General features: G+C 42.5%; 1 protein-coding gene across 3 annotated transcripts in view; it reads right to left on the bottom strand.

Moving 5' to 3' along the window:
* CSMD3 (CUB and Sushi multiple domains 3) overlaps positions 1-15452 on the bottom strand; it is a 1313655-nt gene that overhangs the window by 318974 nt on the left and 979229 nt on the right. For all 3 annotated transcript variants that reach the window (XM_025197227.1, XM_006018073.3, XM_006018072.3), the window contains one exon: positions 11699-11890. In XM_025197227.1, coding sequence (XP_025053012.1) covers positions 11699-11890 — 192 coding nt within the window. The remainder of the gene's footprint in view (positions 1-11698; positions 11891-15452) is intronic.

Consider the following 15452-nt stretch of genomic DNA (forward strand, 5'->3'; position numbering starts at 1 on the left):
GTAGGACTAGTAACTCTATATAGTAATCATTTAGCTCTTTGGAATAAATGTTATTTTCCAAACCCATTAGTATAGATGTATTTTCACTCTTTTATATGCGTCAGTTATAAAGATTACACTAGAACTAGTTTCTCTGTTTTTCAATGGCAGGAAAGAACTATGCACATCTTTGAACTAATCCATGAGTAAGAATTTACCATAACACTGTAGCATGCAAAAATGGAGAAAATGTTTTATCAAACTCCTTGAACTATGAAAAATGAATGTTCGTTATATGTTACTTAAGTGCTTCGACATGACCTTTGCACATTTAGACCCTATAAATGGTTTAATGGTCCAAGCTGCACCATATGCATATCAGGGATAGGAATGTGAAAATCCTGCCTGAAGAAGAGATTGAGGTTAGTCACCTATAAATAAACTTCTGTGAGAGGATCTCTGTACATGATTGCCTCTGAGACTTTTGATGGGACACTTTGAAGACTATTTGCACCTCCAAGCAGGAATATGCATAGGTTATTGAAAAAAAGTATTCTTGTTTTCCACTACTCTAAATTTAGATAAATGTACAGTTCTGAATCACAGTATATTCTGTACTCAATTGTCTCATATTGACCTGATATAATGTGATTTTCCTGGAGATACATTGGTTCACTGAAGCTCCTAAAAGAAATCCTATATCAAAATTTAAGACCATTGAGCCTGTGATTAAAGTTTGCATGGATTCCTCTGTCCCTGGCCATGCTGTCTGATGGAATTTTAGCAAGGTAGCCATTTCTGGCACCGATCTGAATTCCAGAGTTTCAGAATGACATCCAGTCATAAATGACTTTCTCAAGAGTCATGTACATTATTGCATTATTTATACTTAGGCGGTCCCTAACTTTTATTTATTTGTTTCTAGTCTCTTTCTCAGACAATCCACATCTGTCTCCACTATGGACACCACCACCTCTTCTTAAAAGACAGACATTTGTGTATTTTGTGGTACCATGTTGAAAGTAATTATGATCTTTAATCTTCATCTTTGCCAAACTCCTCTAAGGTAGAACTGTCCATAGAAGGAGTAACTTTAAAAGATTAAAAGTTTTCCTCTTTCACAAAAGAAGCTCCTATAAAGACTGTTTTCTTTCTCTGCTTGAAGCATGCTCTAAAAAACTCCTTTTCAAACCTTCTTGCTTTTTTGCTTTATTCTTATACATATAGGAATCTAAATCTCAGGTTTTTCATAACAGAGCATTCACTCAATATGTAAACTGTAGCTCACAGTAATATTACCTCTTAGTTTACAATAATGTTTAACCCATAGCCAAGCAAGAACCTGGAAGATTATCTCTGGACTCAGAGGAATGTAGACTTAAGTGTTATATTCCAGTAGGAGATATCACTTAAAATTCAGTATATTATCACTTAAATATACCACCCCAAACCGTTTCAATTATTACCAGGTAATCCAGGTAGAACAATGGATTCTTAATTTACCCTACTGAATGACAGTTACATAGTTGCTTTCCCTCTGTGCCTTAATTTAAGCTACTATAAATCTATGTCAGCACAACCTCAGAAACCATTGTTAATAGCTCTATATAGATTTGGTGGTGGAACAATTTGGCTAACACACTGCCAAGTAACACTGTCTCTATGGTGCTTTTCATTTTCATCAGTGACAATGTAAATCATGCAAAGATCAGTCTAAATCCCACTTAATCACAGTATGGCAGACAAGAATGCCCTATCTAAGCACTGTCAGGATTTTATTTGACTTCCTAATGCATTACACCACAACAAGAAACATAGAAATTAACAGCCTTGTAGGTTTGTTTTATTTTAAATCTGGGATAATCGCTGCTGCTAAATCTTTGCAGAGAAACAATCTGTTTAAAGGTTAAAACATAACCATGTTGATAATTTAGGGAAAACATGGTAACAACACATTTTTCTCATTAATGAACATTCTGCTGTATAGAATAGATCTATTTTCATAAAGTTTTGATTTTTAAGGTTTGGGTTTTCACTGTCCCTGATAATTTAATTTGTATTTTAAATTCCAGTAACAAACATATGCTATACAGGCAGCCCTTGACTTAAGACGTTTTGAGTTACAACAAATTACACTTACGACATTTATAAATTGACAACCTGTTTCGACTTTCTGACATCCGTTTTGACTTTATGATGCTTGATCCAACGTGATGCAAGTTCACTGCATTGCCCATCTCTCTGGAGAACATCTGTCCAAACTTCCTTGGATACTTTCTTTAAGAAAGCAGACAAATCTCTAGAAAAACCCGCAGCTAAGACTCCAGAAAAGACTCCAGCCAAGGAGCCTTCAAAAAGTCCAGGAAAGTCACCTCAAATAAGTCCATCCAAATCAATATGATTGCTATTTACAATATAAATACATTAATGTATCTATATTACTCATCTATAGTGAATTGAGTGCAACATTCTGGGTTATTTTGGGTGAAAATAGGGTATTGGGCCTTGGTTCAGGAACCAATTCCCCATTTATAATATTGTTCCTATGGGAAAATAGGTTCTGAGTTATGACGTTTCAACTTTAGACGTGGTTTTCAGGAACCAATTTAGTCACAAGTTCGAAGACTACCTGTACTGATAATGCTAAAAAGACAGAAAGATCCACCAATTGACTTTTACAGGCATCTAAATAAAAACATGGTTTTCTTAATGGAAATTGTTGGCGAAATCATGTATCACTAACATACAGGTTGTGGAGGATCTGTTTCAGGATAATTTAATGTGTGTGTGAACCACTCAAGTCATAGAACTATGTTTCAGAAACAAACATTTAATTTAAAGTGAAAATAATCTATCCTACAAAAAACAAGAAGAACAACAACAACAGCAACAATGACAACAAGGAACAAACAGGTTAGGGGCTATTTTAAAAGCTGGACATATACAAGTCCCTGGGGCCAGATGGGATGCACCTGGGAGTGCTGAGGGCATTGGCTGACATGATTGCAGAGCCACTGGCCATCATCTTTGAAAATTCATGTTGATTGGGAGAGTTCCCAGATGACTGGAAAAGGGCAATCATACTGCCCATATTTAAGAAAGTGAAGAAGGAGGATCCAAAAAGTTACAGAATGGTCAGCCTAACCTCAGTCCCTGGAAAAATCATGGAGCAGGTCCTCAAGGAATCCATTTCTAAAGCACTTGGAGGAGAAGGTGATTAGGAACAGTCAGCATGGATTCACCAGGGGAAGTCATACCTGACTAACCAGATTGCCTTCTATGATGAAATGACTGGCTCTGTGAATGTGGAAAGAGCAGTCAAGGCTCCTGACTTAAATAAGGCTTTTGATATGGTTTCCCCCAACATTCTCACAAGCAAGCTAAATAAGTATGGGTTAGATGAATGGATTATAAAGTGAATAGAAAACAGGCTGGATTGTCAGGCTCAGAGGGTGGCAATCAATGGCTAACGCAGGCTCAATGTCTAGTTGGTGGCTGGAATCTGATGACTTAATAATGGTATTAAAGGTTTGCTTTTTGGGAATTGGCTTATGGGGGGAATGTATGTGTGTGTGTGTGTGTGTGTGTGTGTGTGTGTGTGTGTGTGTGTGTGTGTGTGTGTAAGTATTAGAATTCTTTAGGATGGGCAGCAGGGGTTAATTGATTTTTTAAAGCTAGAGTGTTATACACCCAGTTTCTTTGCCTTCAGAAGCAGACAGGCTGTCTAACAAACAAGGCCAATGGATACACATACAACCTGGGAAACTGGGGGCATATACTATGCTGACTATAACATGAGATATGTTGCCTTCAACTAACAAGGCCCCAGAGCAGGGGCCTGAGTCCCAGTTTTGGGGGAATGGATCAAATTAGGAGAAGGCCCAGAAAGACCAAATTAGTATGCGTGTATGTGATGAGCTACGTGAACAGTATGACGACCACAGAGAGAGACCAACTAGTGACAGTCACAGGTCAAGAGTCATCATGAGGGAAGGAGAATACAAAAGCAGAGACTTGAGAGTAACAAAAGGTCCCTCCTCCCCGAGAGGGTCCCTGAGAGGGGTCCCCATCCCCTGTCCCCCAGGAAGGGTCTCCAAGGCCATGATGGGCAAAGGGGAAATACCACTAACCTGTCTCATCCACCCCACTGGAGTCAGGGTGTGGGCCTCAGCATACCATCTCCAGACTGTTGACTTGCTGACACCTAAGAGAACGACTTCAGAGTAAAGTCTTCATCCTGGCCAGATGTATTCTGACTCTGATGACATCCCTAGGATTGGTAGCTATAGAATTGCTTGTTTATATAGGGTTGTTTTTTTTTTTTTTCTGTTATCATTTTGTATCAATAAATTTGCCTATCATTGAATGGAGAGGTCATGGTCAGTCTGAGGGTCAGTTTGGCATTGCAAATTGCTACATAATAACCAGCCTGGAGAAAGAGCAGGGGTAAGCATAGGGTGCCTAAAAACCCTAGCTTCCACCACCTTGGGGGTTACCCTTTATTGGGAAAAGTCTAGGGGGAGCATACCTGGACAGAAAAACCCTTGGTAAAGGCCAAAGAAAAAGATGTATGGCAGAATACATCTTGGATCCACAGTGAGAAGAGAACACTGCAGAAAAAGCAGCCTCTGCAAGGAGCAAGGAGGGTAATTAACACAAGCTAATACAGGGAAAAATTAGGCTAGACATAAGAAAAAACTTCTTTTCTGTAAGGGTAACTAGAAGCTGGAACACACTCCGAGTAGAGGTTGTACAGTCGCCATCCTTGGAGGTGTTCAAGATGAAGCTAGATAAGTACCTTGTTGAGCTTGTTTGAGCCCAATAACCTTCTGCCCATGGCAGGGGAACGGACTTGATGATCTTTCAGGTCCCTTCTGGTTCTTCGATTCTATGATTTTATGAATCTCTGGATAAGTGCCAGAATGGCTATAAGACAAGCAAAGCAGCCACAGCATACCAGCTAAGAGTGAACTAATTTAGAGGGGTGAGTCTCTCCCTTTATGTCTTTGTGTTTTGCAGGATGTGTGAAACACCACTGAAGCATCACAAAATTTGCTTGATACAGAGAGGAATCGAGCTTGACTGTGTTATGTGTACTGTAGGGCTGTGCAAAGCTTTGGTCCCTGATTCAATTCGGCGAAATTTGGCTCAATTCGGTGGCTGAATCTCCAAATCCAAATCGGATCATAGGACCCTTTAATCTCTCCAAATCGAATCAGAACCCCCCCAAATCAATTCAGAGAGATTCAGAGATTTGGACATAGATGCAGCTTTAAATGTATTTTCTATATACCTCTAGGTAGCAGAGGGCTTGTGAGTACTGTGATGCTGGGGTGCATGGAGCATCTCATAGAAGTGCAGGAGGCTCCCCAGTGTGCTCAGCAGCAGACCAGGAAGTGGACCAGAAGCACTTCTGGTCCACTTCCAGGTCCACTGAGGAGTGCTCAGGGGGGTTCCCCCTTTCCCCTTGGCTCAGTAACTGGTGCCTCCTGGGTCTGGGGGGACACCCAGGTTCCCCTGTGGCTGATTGCTGAGCTGAGGGGCACAGGGCCGCCCCCCCCCCCCGCATGCTTCCCAGTGGACCTGGATGTGGACTGGAAGTATTTCTGGCCCACTCCTGGGTTCACCACCAAGCATGTGGAAGGCCCCCCTGCACTCCTGTGGGACGCTCCAGCTGCCCCAGCACTGCAGCATTCACAAGCTGTGCTGGTACTTCGAGGTATGTAGAAAAAAACATTTATAGCTCTGTCTGTGTCAGAATCTCTGATTCTCCGAATCAGCATCAAATCTTCAGATTCAGATTTGGCTGAACCAAATCAGGGACAGTAATCCAAAACAACTAATCCCTGATTCAGGCCAAATCCAAATCGAATACGGCCCATTTTGCACACCCCTAATTTGCAGTGATTGTGTTTTGCTGTGTTCGTAAAATGCTATAGCTATAAGTGATTGTGATATTAACTGTGCTAGACTATGAAATGTAAAGTAAAACTTCTTGATAGGCTATGAAATACCTGCACAGTGGCTACAAGAAATGGTGCATCATGTAGAGCATCAACTCCAGAGCCTCAAAGAGTTCAGCCACACCAAAGTTTGAGAAGGCTAGATTGATTGTTTGTTTTAATGTCATATTTTTGTTTTCTTTCTTGCTTGCTTTCTTGCTTTGCCTGTGTTAGATATGTATTTTAAGCTTTTTATAGTAGAAACAGTAATATAATATCATTTTTTTAATTTCCAGAATTTGTTCAGAGATCTGGAACACAGAGTAAAATGATGAGATCCTGACGAAAACCAGGGACTTCCTGTGCAAACAACATGCCTGGTTTCCATGGCCAGTTGGAAAAGGCCTGAGCCCTGGCATCTCTTCAGCCTTTTACTGGATGGAGGGGCACTGGTAGGGCTACAATTGCACCAAGCATCCAGTTGGAACAAGCAAGTATTGCCCAGTATACAGGAGAGGTAAAATTGCCAAGACATGTCTGGTCCCCAAATATTCTGACCATAAGTTGTTTACGTGATCTGAATAGCCATCTTAACAATGAGATAAGACACTGACTGTGCAGCAACATGCTACCTGAAATGCTGAATAAAAGGTTTGGCAGGCATCACAGGCTGTACATTCCCTGGTCCCAGTATGGGAGGCCTGTTTAAACCTAATTGGCTAAAATTTGGTTGCCAGGTTAGGGAATGTAGAGGCAAGATACTGAGTCAGAGGGGTATGGGCGATATTTGATTGATGGTTAAGGGTTCATTTTAGCGTCCAGCCTGTTGGAGCCTGTGACCATGAATGCTGTCATACTTTTCCCAGGATGACTGGTGGCGGTTCTCATCTCCAAACTTTTGGACAAAGTTTTGGCTGGAATAATCTAGTTGGGGCTGGTTGGTCCTGCTTTGCGCAGGGGGTTGGACTGGATGACCTTCTGAGGTCCTCCTGAGGTCCTTTCCAGCCCTAATTTTCTATGTTTTTGTAATTCTAAGAACAAGAACAAGAAGAACAGAGACTGTAAAACATGATTTTCATTTAAATTTATACAGTGCTGTTGCCTTGCATCTTCAGAGAGTCAAAAAGATTTGAGAGCTGAGACCATCCACATTAGTTTCAATAGCTTATAAAGTATGAAACCTAAAGATGATGTTTTACATGCCAGGAATATTAGATAAAAATGTTTTTTCTACATACCTCAAGGTAGCAGGCAGCTCATGAACACTGAGATGGTGGGGCAGATGGAGCATTCCATGGGAGTGTGGGCAGGGTCCCAAGCACGCTCAGTGGCAGACCCAGAAGTGGACCACAAGCACTTCCAGTCGATTTCTGGGTCTGCCACGGAGCAAGCAGAGGACCCCTCCCCTGGCCCCCAGCTCAGCAACTGATGCCTCCTGGGTCTGGGGGGGCACCCAGCATCCCCACATGACTGATCACTGAGCTGTGAGGGATGCAGGGGGATCCCCCACATACTCAGTAGCAGACCCGGAAGTGGACTGGAAGTACTTCTGGTCCACTTTGGTCCACCGCTGAGCTTGTGGTAACCCTCCCCCCCATAGTCCTATGAGACACTCCATCCACCCCACCATCTCAGCATTTAGAAGCTGTGCTTGGTACCGCTACATATTTAGAAAAAAAAACCAAAACATTTAAAGCTGTGTCTATGGCCAAATCGCAGATTCTCTGAATCAGCATCAAATCTTCTGATTTGGCCAAATCGAATCGGGACAGTGATCTGAATCAATGAATTGAGTCACTGTCCCCTGGTTTGGGCTGAATCTGAATTGAATACGGCCTACTTCACACCCCTCTAATCATTATCACCAGACCATGCTGCCTCTTGCTTTCTGTCTGGCTTTGTGACTCTCTTGGTTACTCCATAGCTCAGTCTCAACAACAGGGATAGATCATCCTCTTATATAGCCTATTCTGCAGGTGGTTAAGGCAATCTCCAGAGACATGGGCTCAAATTCATCTGAGTGAGGAAGGCCTAGAACTTAGGTGTTCACTTGTTGGGCAAGCTCTCTAATCAATATGCTGTTAGACACAAAGGTGGGCAATACCAAAAGTCAGTCCGGCTCCTGCCTCAGAAGTGGGAATAGACATACATTGCAAGTGAATGGAGACATTTAATATTCAGCCTTACTCAGGTCCCTAAGATCTGACAGAGGCAGGAAATCAGACTCTTTGAAGTTAGTATTTCTTACTGGTTGCCATTCAGCTTGCAGAGTTGTGCATTGTCTGTTTCTCCCCTTTCTTTGTACAGAGCACCTGAACTCAGTCAAATTGAATCTCTTTCTGGACATGAGTGACTGGTGCCACCTTAGTTGGGGCAGGGCACGTGGCCCCCCCAGAGACCAGTCAGCGACTGGGGGGGACAGAGTTCCCCTGCAGCCAACAGTAAGACAGTCGATCGCTGCAACCGATAGCTGCAGCCACTTCCGGGAGTGGCTGCGGCCACTTCTGGGAGCACAACAATGCTCCACTGGCCAGCACTTGCAGGGTGGGCACCACACTCCCACCTGCTCCTCCTGCCCATCACTTAAGTGCAGCTGGTCAGGGGATGTACCAGTGCTCTCACAGGATGCACATGCACCCCCATGCACCCCCTATGCATCGCCACTGTATCTGGATATCTCCTAAATAACTGTATAAGGACAATAAGCATCTACATTTGCACTTCTGGGGAAAGGTACCTATAATTTAGGCTTTGCTAAACAGAAACAAACTGGATCTGGTATGCTAGTCCAGCTGTATACAGTCCTAATACCTATTTTGCATTAAAACGTCAATAATCACATGTTTAATCCTGAAAAAGATAGAATTACAGGGGCTCAAAACATGCAGAATAAAATACATATTTTTTTACACCTCTAAAGCTTCCTAATGGCTAAGTTACAATTTAGCTTTTGGTGATTTTCCTATTGCTAATACCTTTGATATGCAGGCCTCTCCACATAGTCTGCTATGGTGCAGAAGAATAGGAGGACAAACACCTAAAACTGTATTTACTGAATAGTCTGAAGTACAGTATCACCCTGTAAGAGCATTATCAAAGGTTTCAGCATGGATATTAGGAGCAGCCTGAAGAAAACACTTCTGGGATGTAATGAATCATAAATAAATAAATAAATAAATAAACTAGGGCATGCTAGAGCAAATAGACCTTGAGAATTATTCCTGCATTTCATTCCCCCATCAAAGTGATATTATTTATGGAACAATGTCAACCCTCACCACAAAAATAAATCATGATGAAAATAAGCCTGAGAAAGAATGCAGTCTGAGATCATTCTATGTGTGAACATGGGCACAATATATCCTAATATCCCTCCTATTTGGAAAAAAAAATCTACAAGAGAAATGATAATGCAGTTCAAACTAATTTGGAAAGCTCGTGACTAAAAAAAGGAAATTTTGAAACAGTTATAAGTATCCCGATAACATCTATACACTATAGTGTATAAGTAATACATGCCCATAAATAATGAATCTATTCCCACTGCCTGCAGATCTACAACAAGGTTTCTTATATCTACAGTACAATTCCCAACCAAAAGCCCATTCAAATCAACAAAGCCCATTCCAGCCTGCTACAATAGGAATCCCATGACAAGGACAACAGAATGCTTCTACAAAACTATAGAAAAATTAATCAGCTACAGACTGAATTGTATTAACTCTTATCCCAGCAATGGAGTCTATGGATTATTATTCCGTTATCTTGACGCTTTCTTTTGGTGTCCCTCTAGCTGGTTTGTTCATCTTAACTGATCTAATCTATCTTCCATATTTATCCAAATGCAAGACAATCCTAAACTTAAGATAGCACCACAATAATTAGATTCTTTATATGGAAAATGTATAAATTGCTTATTATTTTCCAGGTGTAGAACCTAATTATTGGAGGGTCATCTTAAATTTGTCCCCCCACCACTGCTGCAGTCAGTAAAGCAGTGGCAGGGGGTCAAGTAGTGGGGGGAGGCAGTAAAGGAGTGGGCAATGGGGGACACAGTGTGGAGGCACATGGTGGGACAGGCAGGGGGATAGTAAAGTAGCAAGTACTAGGAGAGGTGTGGGGCAGGCAGTGGGGGTGGGGGTCAAGCAGCTTGACCCCTTCCCCTTGGCTCCCACACCTTCCCCCATGCCACCTGTCAACTCCCACCACTTACCCCTTTGCGCCTCCTTCCTGCTGCCTCTGTCCCCTCTGTGCCTACCCTCCATCAGCCTCAGATCCCCTTCTACCACATATCCTCCTCCCCTCAGTTGAGACCAAAGCCAGAGCTTAAGCCACAGCAGTCACCTGCCTGTCCCTGATACCTCATATTCAGATCCAAGATAAGGAGCTTCCCCCCCCCCCTCCTCCATGTTAAATGAGAAAAAAACCCTCTTTTGCATTTGAGTAAATATGGTATTACCTGTCTTAGCAGCGTCTCCTTCCCCTGTCTTGTACCCTTTTATATATATTTTTTTCTTTCTGCCAGTCCATTTGTAGCATCTGATGAAGTTGTACTTCTTTGCCTCTTTAAGAGTTAGTCTTTTGAAGTTGCTACCCTACCCTATCTTCTGCCTGATTTTAGACTGACTTAGATTTTAGGTTTTAGACATGGCTAACTATCTCTGTGCACACAAATATGGAAACTCCAGAGCAGCAATTGCCTATACCCAAGTTTAGAAATTCAGAGTGCATTCAGGGAAAGGATGAAAAAGCTAAGGAGAAACTGCACTAGAAACAACCTATTAGATAATCACTTTACATATATGACTTTTTTTGTGTGTTAATCTGCTTTTCAATCCAGTTATTTTGAGCCACATTAATTTGTGTAATCAGAATGACACGCAGGACTGAGCCAAATGTGTTGGAGATATATAAGCATATTTTATCAACAAGATGTTATCAAAATAATATAGCTTCCTTTGATAAGATTATCATAACACCATGCTGGCTAGCTTTCTTTCTTCATACTATCTAATAAGATTGGGATGAGGGTAAACCATTAGCTTTGGTTATTGGTACTATCTTAGCGCTATCTATTCACATGCCCCATAAAAGTCTTTCCATAATTTTGTCCATATTAACATCAGGCTAACTAGCCTATCATTACCCAAGTTATCCCATTTATCTTTTCTAAAGTCTGTCACATTAGTCCTATCCTTGTCCTCTGGAACTTCCCCATGGTTTAATTAAGGTTTTGTTTGAAACCAAAGTTAATGGTGTCTTTGCCCTCATACCAATCTTATTAGATAGTATGAAGAATTTTCTAACTTTAAGGGTGCTTAAGTTCTAGAACAGATCACCTAAGAAAATAGAATACCTACCACTGGAAGCTTTTAACTGTAACTTAGGTATTTACAGACATTTCTGGCTTACACCGAAAAGATTCTGCCTTGAGCAAAGTTTTAAACTAAATAATCTCTTAAGGACCCTTCCAGACCTATTTCTCTATGATTCTATGCTTCATCTGCCACAGGGTATCTAATTATAAACCAAGTGGCCTGTAGGAGATAACATAAAAGTCATTATAGTGATGACTGAGGAGGAAAGATCTTAATAGCACCCATCAGGCCTATTGCAGAGTGATCTGTCACATGCATACTACACCATGGAACTAGTTCCACTAGTTTCTGAAGGTAAATAAATAACACATCTATATGTGGAATAAGGCTTGTAGTACTATTTGATTACCAGTAAGAAAGGTTTCACAACTTCTCAATTTTTTCATGTTTTCTGCTTACCTATACAGACTGGTGGGTTGGGCTGCCAGAAGTATCGATTTTCTACCTGAATGCAGGTTATTCTCTCATCACCTTGCAGCTCATATCCAGGATCGCACTGAAAAATAACAGTATCTCCAGGTTCTCTTCCATCTCCATTCCGAGTTCCATTCATAGGAACACCAGGATCACGACAGGCAGTGGCTACAGAGCCTATGAAAAAGGCAGAGGAAAGAAAGAAAACAAGAAGAAGAAATAAAGAATAATTATCTTTTAATTCTTTAATTTCATTTTTCAAACATGTTAAGCAGTTCTGCCACTCCAGAATTTTCCTAGGGCTCTGTGCTTTCAGGATATTCACCAACCCCCCCCCACCAAACCCCCGCCCCCAACCAAACAAACGAACAAAAAAAGATCTATGGGACAATTAAAGGGTTATTTTTTAATATAATTATTATTTTTATTTACCATCTGTTTTAATTACTGAATGCATTCATATCTTTTACAGACATTTCACTGCTTTGAATGAAGTGACGTGTTTGCTAGCAGACTAGAAAATCTGGGCTACTATATACAATGGCATTTCAAGGAAGGAGAAAGAGAAACCCTGGGCAAAATGCAAGTTCACTGTACACATGCCTATTAGGCCTGTGCAAAGCGGCAAGTATTCGCTTCGGATTCTGATTTGGAGGACAGTGATTCAATTCGGAGATTCAAATCGCTGTCCCTATTTGATTTGGCCAAATCAGATCTGAAAGATTTGGTGCCACTTCAGAAATTTAGCCACAGACTAAACAGGCAGCAGATACAGCTGCCCCCAGCTGGTAAATCTGTGGGGGTTGGGGGTGCGGGGAGAGAAGAGGCATGCGGGAGGAAGGGATTGGGGCTGGAGCTGGGGCAAGCTACCCAGCCAGGGTGGTGGGGTGCAGGGAGGTGGGCACAACAGCACTTGGAGCGGGGGCTATGCCCTGCTGCCACTTGCCATCTTCTGCCCAGAGTGGGCCATGCCTATATCATGCCACCTGCAACCCCAGGTGGGCAAGTGGCAGCAGGGCATAGCTCCCACTCAGAGCACTGCTATGCTCGCATCCCATGCCCCCTGGCCCCCTCCCTGAGTCCCACGCCCCCCGCCCTGGCTGGATAGCTTGTCCCTGCTTCACCCCCAATCCTTCCCTCGCCCACGCCTCTTCCTTACCCTCTCCCCCAACCCCAGCAGACTTACCAGCTGGAGGTACCTGTGTCAGCTGTTTGTTTAGTCTATGGCTGAATTGCCAAATCTTTTCCAAATCTTTTTCTGAATCAATTCTGATGTCTCAAATCGATTCAGAGTTTTTAATTGGTGTCTGAATTCTTTTCAGATTCAGAGATTTGGTCCCTGAATTGGGCCATATCTCCTCCAAATCAAATTGGCTACCGATGCTTTGCACATCCCTAATGCCTATGCAGATTTCGTGAACACTGTTTTTTCTTAGATGTATGTATCTGTTGTTTAATTTTTGTAACAAACACAGATATAAATGTTATGTGAGCACACAAAGACACAGAAATTCTATCAATCACACATACAGTGACATAATATCAATGTACTGATCTATGTACAAATAATTATGTTCTTCCTGTTACTGAATCTGTGAACACTTTCATGTGTAACTGGTCATTTATATGTGCTGTTATTGTGATCACAATTACAACCATAACTTTAAGAGCACACTTACCCATAGATTCATGAATATCTTTTGCTGATTTGTGCATAATATAGTGTATTTTGACTCCAATTTTCAGTCTTAAGCATGAAATAGATACTTGAATCCATATTTAAGCACTTATGTTTTATTATCTGAACTCAAAGAACTCCATCATGCTATATCGGCAAAAATGAAACCTGCTCCCAGGCTTATGGACATATTTCCCATTGACCTCAGTAGGTCAACTCACTGAAGCAAAATAAGCATATGCATTTCTGCCTGCAGGATTATAGCTTAAATGAGGGATTTTCTTTCCAGAAGTGCTGAGCACAAACAAATATAAGTGAAACCAAAAGAAGTTGTTAGTTCTTAACACACAGGACAAAAAACAACTACTTTTATTTAAATTCATAGTCAAAATCTTTTCATATATATATATATTGGGGGGGGGGCGGTTAAGCGACTTATCCACAGAGCATAAAACTATATATCTTACTTTATGAAATACATTTCATACAATTAGGAAAAGAATGAATTATAGAGATTTCTGGGGCTTTCTTTTTTATTATTATTCCCCACCCCACCCCACTTAGTTATGATGGAGAACCAGCCTGAGGAATAAATTCAAATATGACTGTAATTTAGGGTAAAAAGCTCTCACCCTCCCCTCCAACTGTCCCTCCTCTACCAACCCCACACAAAAAAGATGGCATAGGTTATTAAGACATTAATAGAATGTATGAATGATACCAGATAAAGGCATTAAGGTAAAATAATTGCCATACTCTCTGGAGTCCACACAACTCCACCCAACTTGGTGTCATCTGCAAATTTGCTAAGTCTGCACTCAATCATAGAATTATAGAAAATTAGGGATGGAAGGGACCTCAGGAGGTCATCTTATCCAGATCCCTGCTCAAAGCAGGACCAGCCCCAACTAGATCATCCCAACCGAGGCTTTGTCTAGCTGGGTCATAAAAACCTCCAAGCATGGAGTTTTGCACTTGTACTTGTTGAACCTCATGAGATTCCTTTTTGTCCAATCTTCCAATTTGTTCGGGTCTCTCTGGCTCCTAACTCTACCCTCCAGTTTATGTACTATTCCCCCCAGCTTGGTGTCATCTGCTAACTTGCTGAGGGTACACTCTATGCCATCTTCCATATCGTTGATGAAGACATTGAACAAAACCAGCCCCAGGACTGACCCCTGAGGCACTCCATTTGATACCAGCTGCCAACTAGACATCGAGCCAATTTGATCCCGGCTGCCACCTAGACAGCATCTAAAGCCACTGATTACTACTCTCTGAGCCTGATGCTGCAAAAGGCACATGTAGGAATGGGAAAAGGTTCCCATACTGCAAGTTTGCAATGCAGGGGCAACATTAGACCCCTGGATATTCAGGGGTCCAAAAAAAAAAACCAGAGTGAAAAAAATGGGGCAGGGCAAGGTCGCATGCTGAGGCAACCAGAGGATAGGTCCTCCACAGAGATGTTCTAGCTGCCAAAGCATCTCTATGGTTGGCCCTTGTCCTGATGCTGAAGCATGCTGCCTGCCTGTGTGGGGCAGGCAGCAATGCAAGCTTCAGGGACCTGGACCTGGCTTTGTGCCAGGTAAGTAGAGGAGTGTGGGGCTAGAGGAGGAAGGGGAGGGGACCATGGGGAAGGCCTGGCCTGGCTCCAGGCCCTGTTCATTCCCCCTGCCCCCATTCATTCCCCCTAGCTCCCTGCTCACTTTCCCAACCCCCTGTTTGTTCCCTCCACCCCCATTCTTTCCCCTAGTTCCCTGCTTGCTCTCCCAGCCCCCTACTCGCTCCCTCCACACCCTATTCATTCCCCCATCCCCCCACACTCACTGGCAAGGCGGGAGCAGAAAATAATCTCTCACTAACACTATCAGCTGCCCATCTGGGTCAGTATCCTCCCCCACTGGCTGCACAGCCCCAGCCTGGGCCCTGCTGCCCCCCACTGTCCCATGCTGCCAGTGGGGGCTCTGCCAGGAGAGGCGGAAGCCCCCACAGCCCCTGCTCCTTCCATGAGTAGAGGCTTTCTTTTTTTAAGTGCCAGAGACTGGGGGGACAGCCATCGGG

This window comes from Alligator sinensis, unplaced genomic scaffold (genome assembly GCF_000455745.1).
Source record: "Alligator sinensis unplaced genomic scaffold, ASM45574v1 scaffold112_1, whole genome shotgun sequence".
In the NCBI taxonomy this organism is placed as follows: domain Eukaryota; kingdom Metazoa; phylum Chordata; order Crocodylia; family Alligatoridae; genus Alligator; species Alligator sinensis.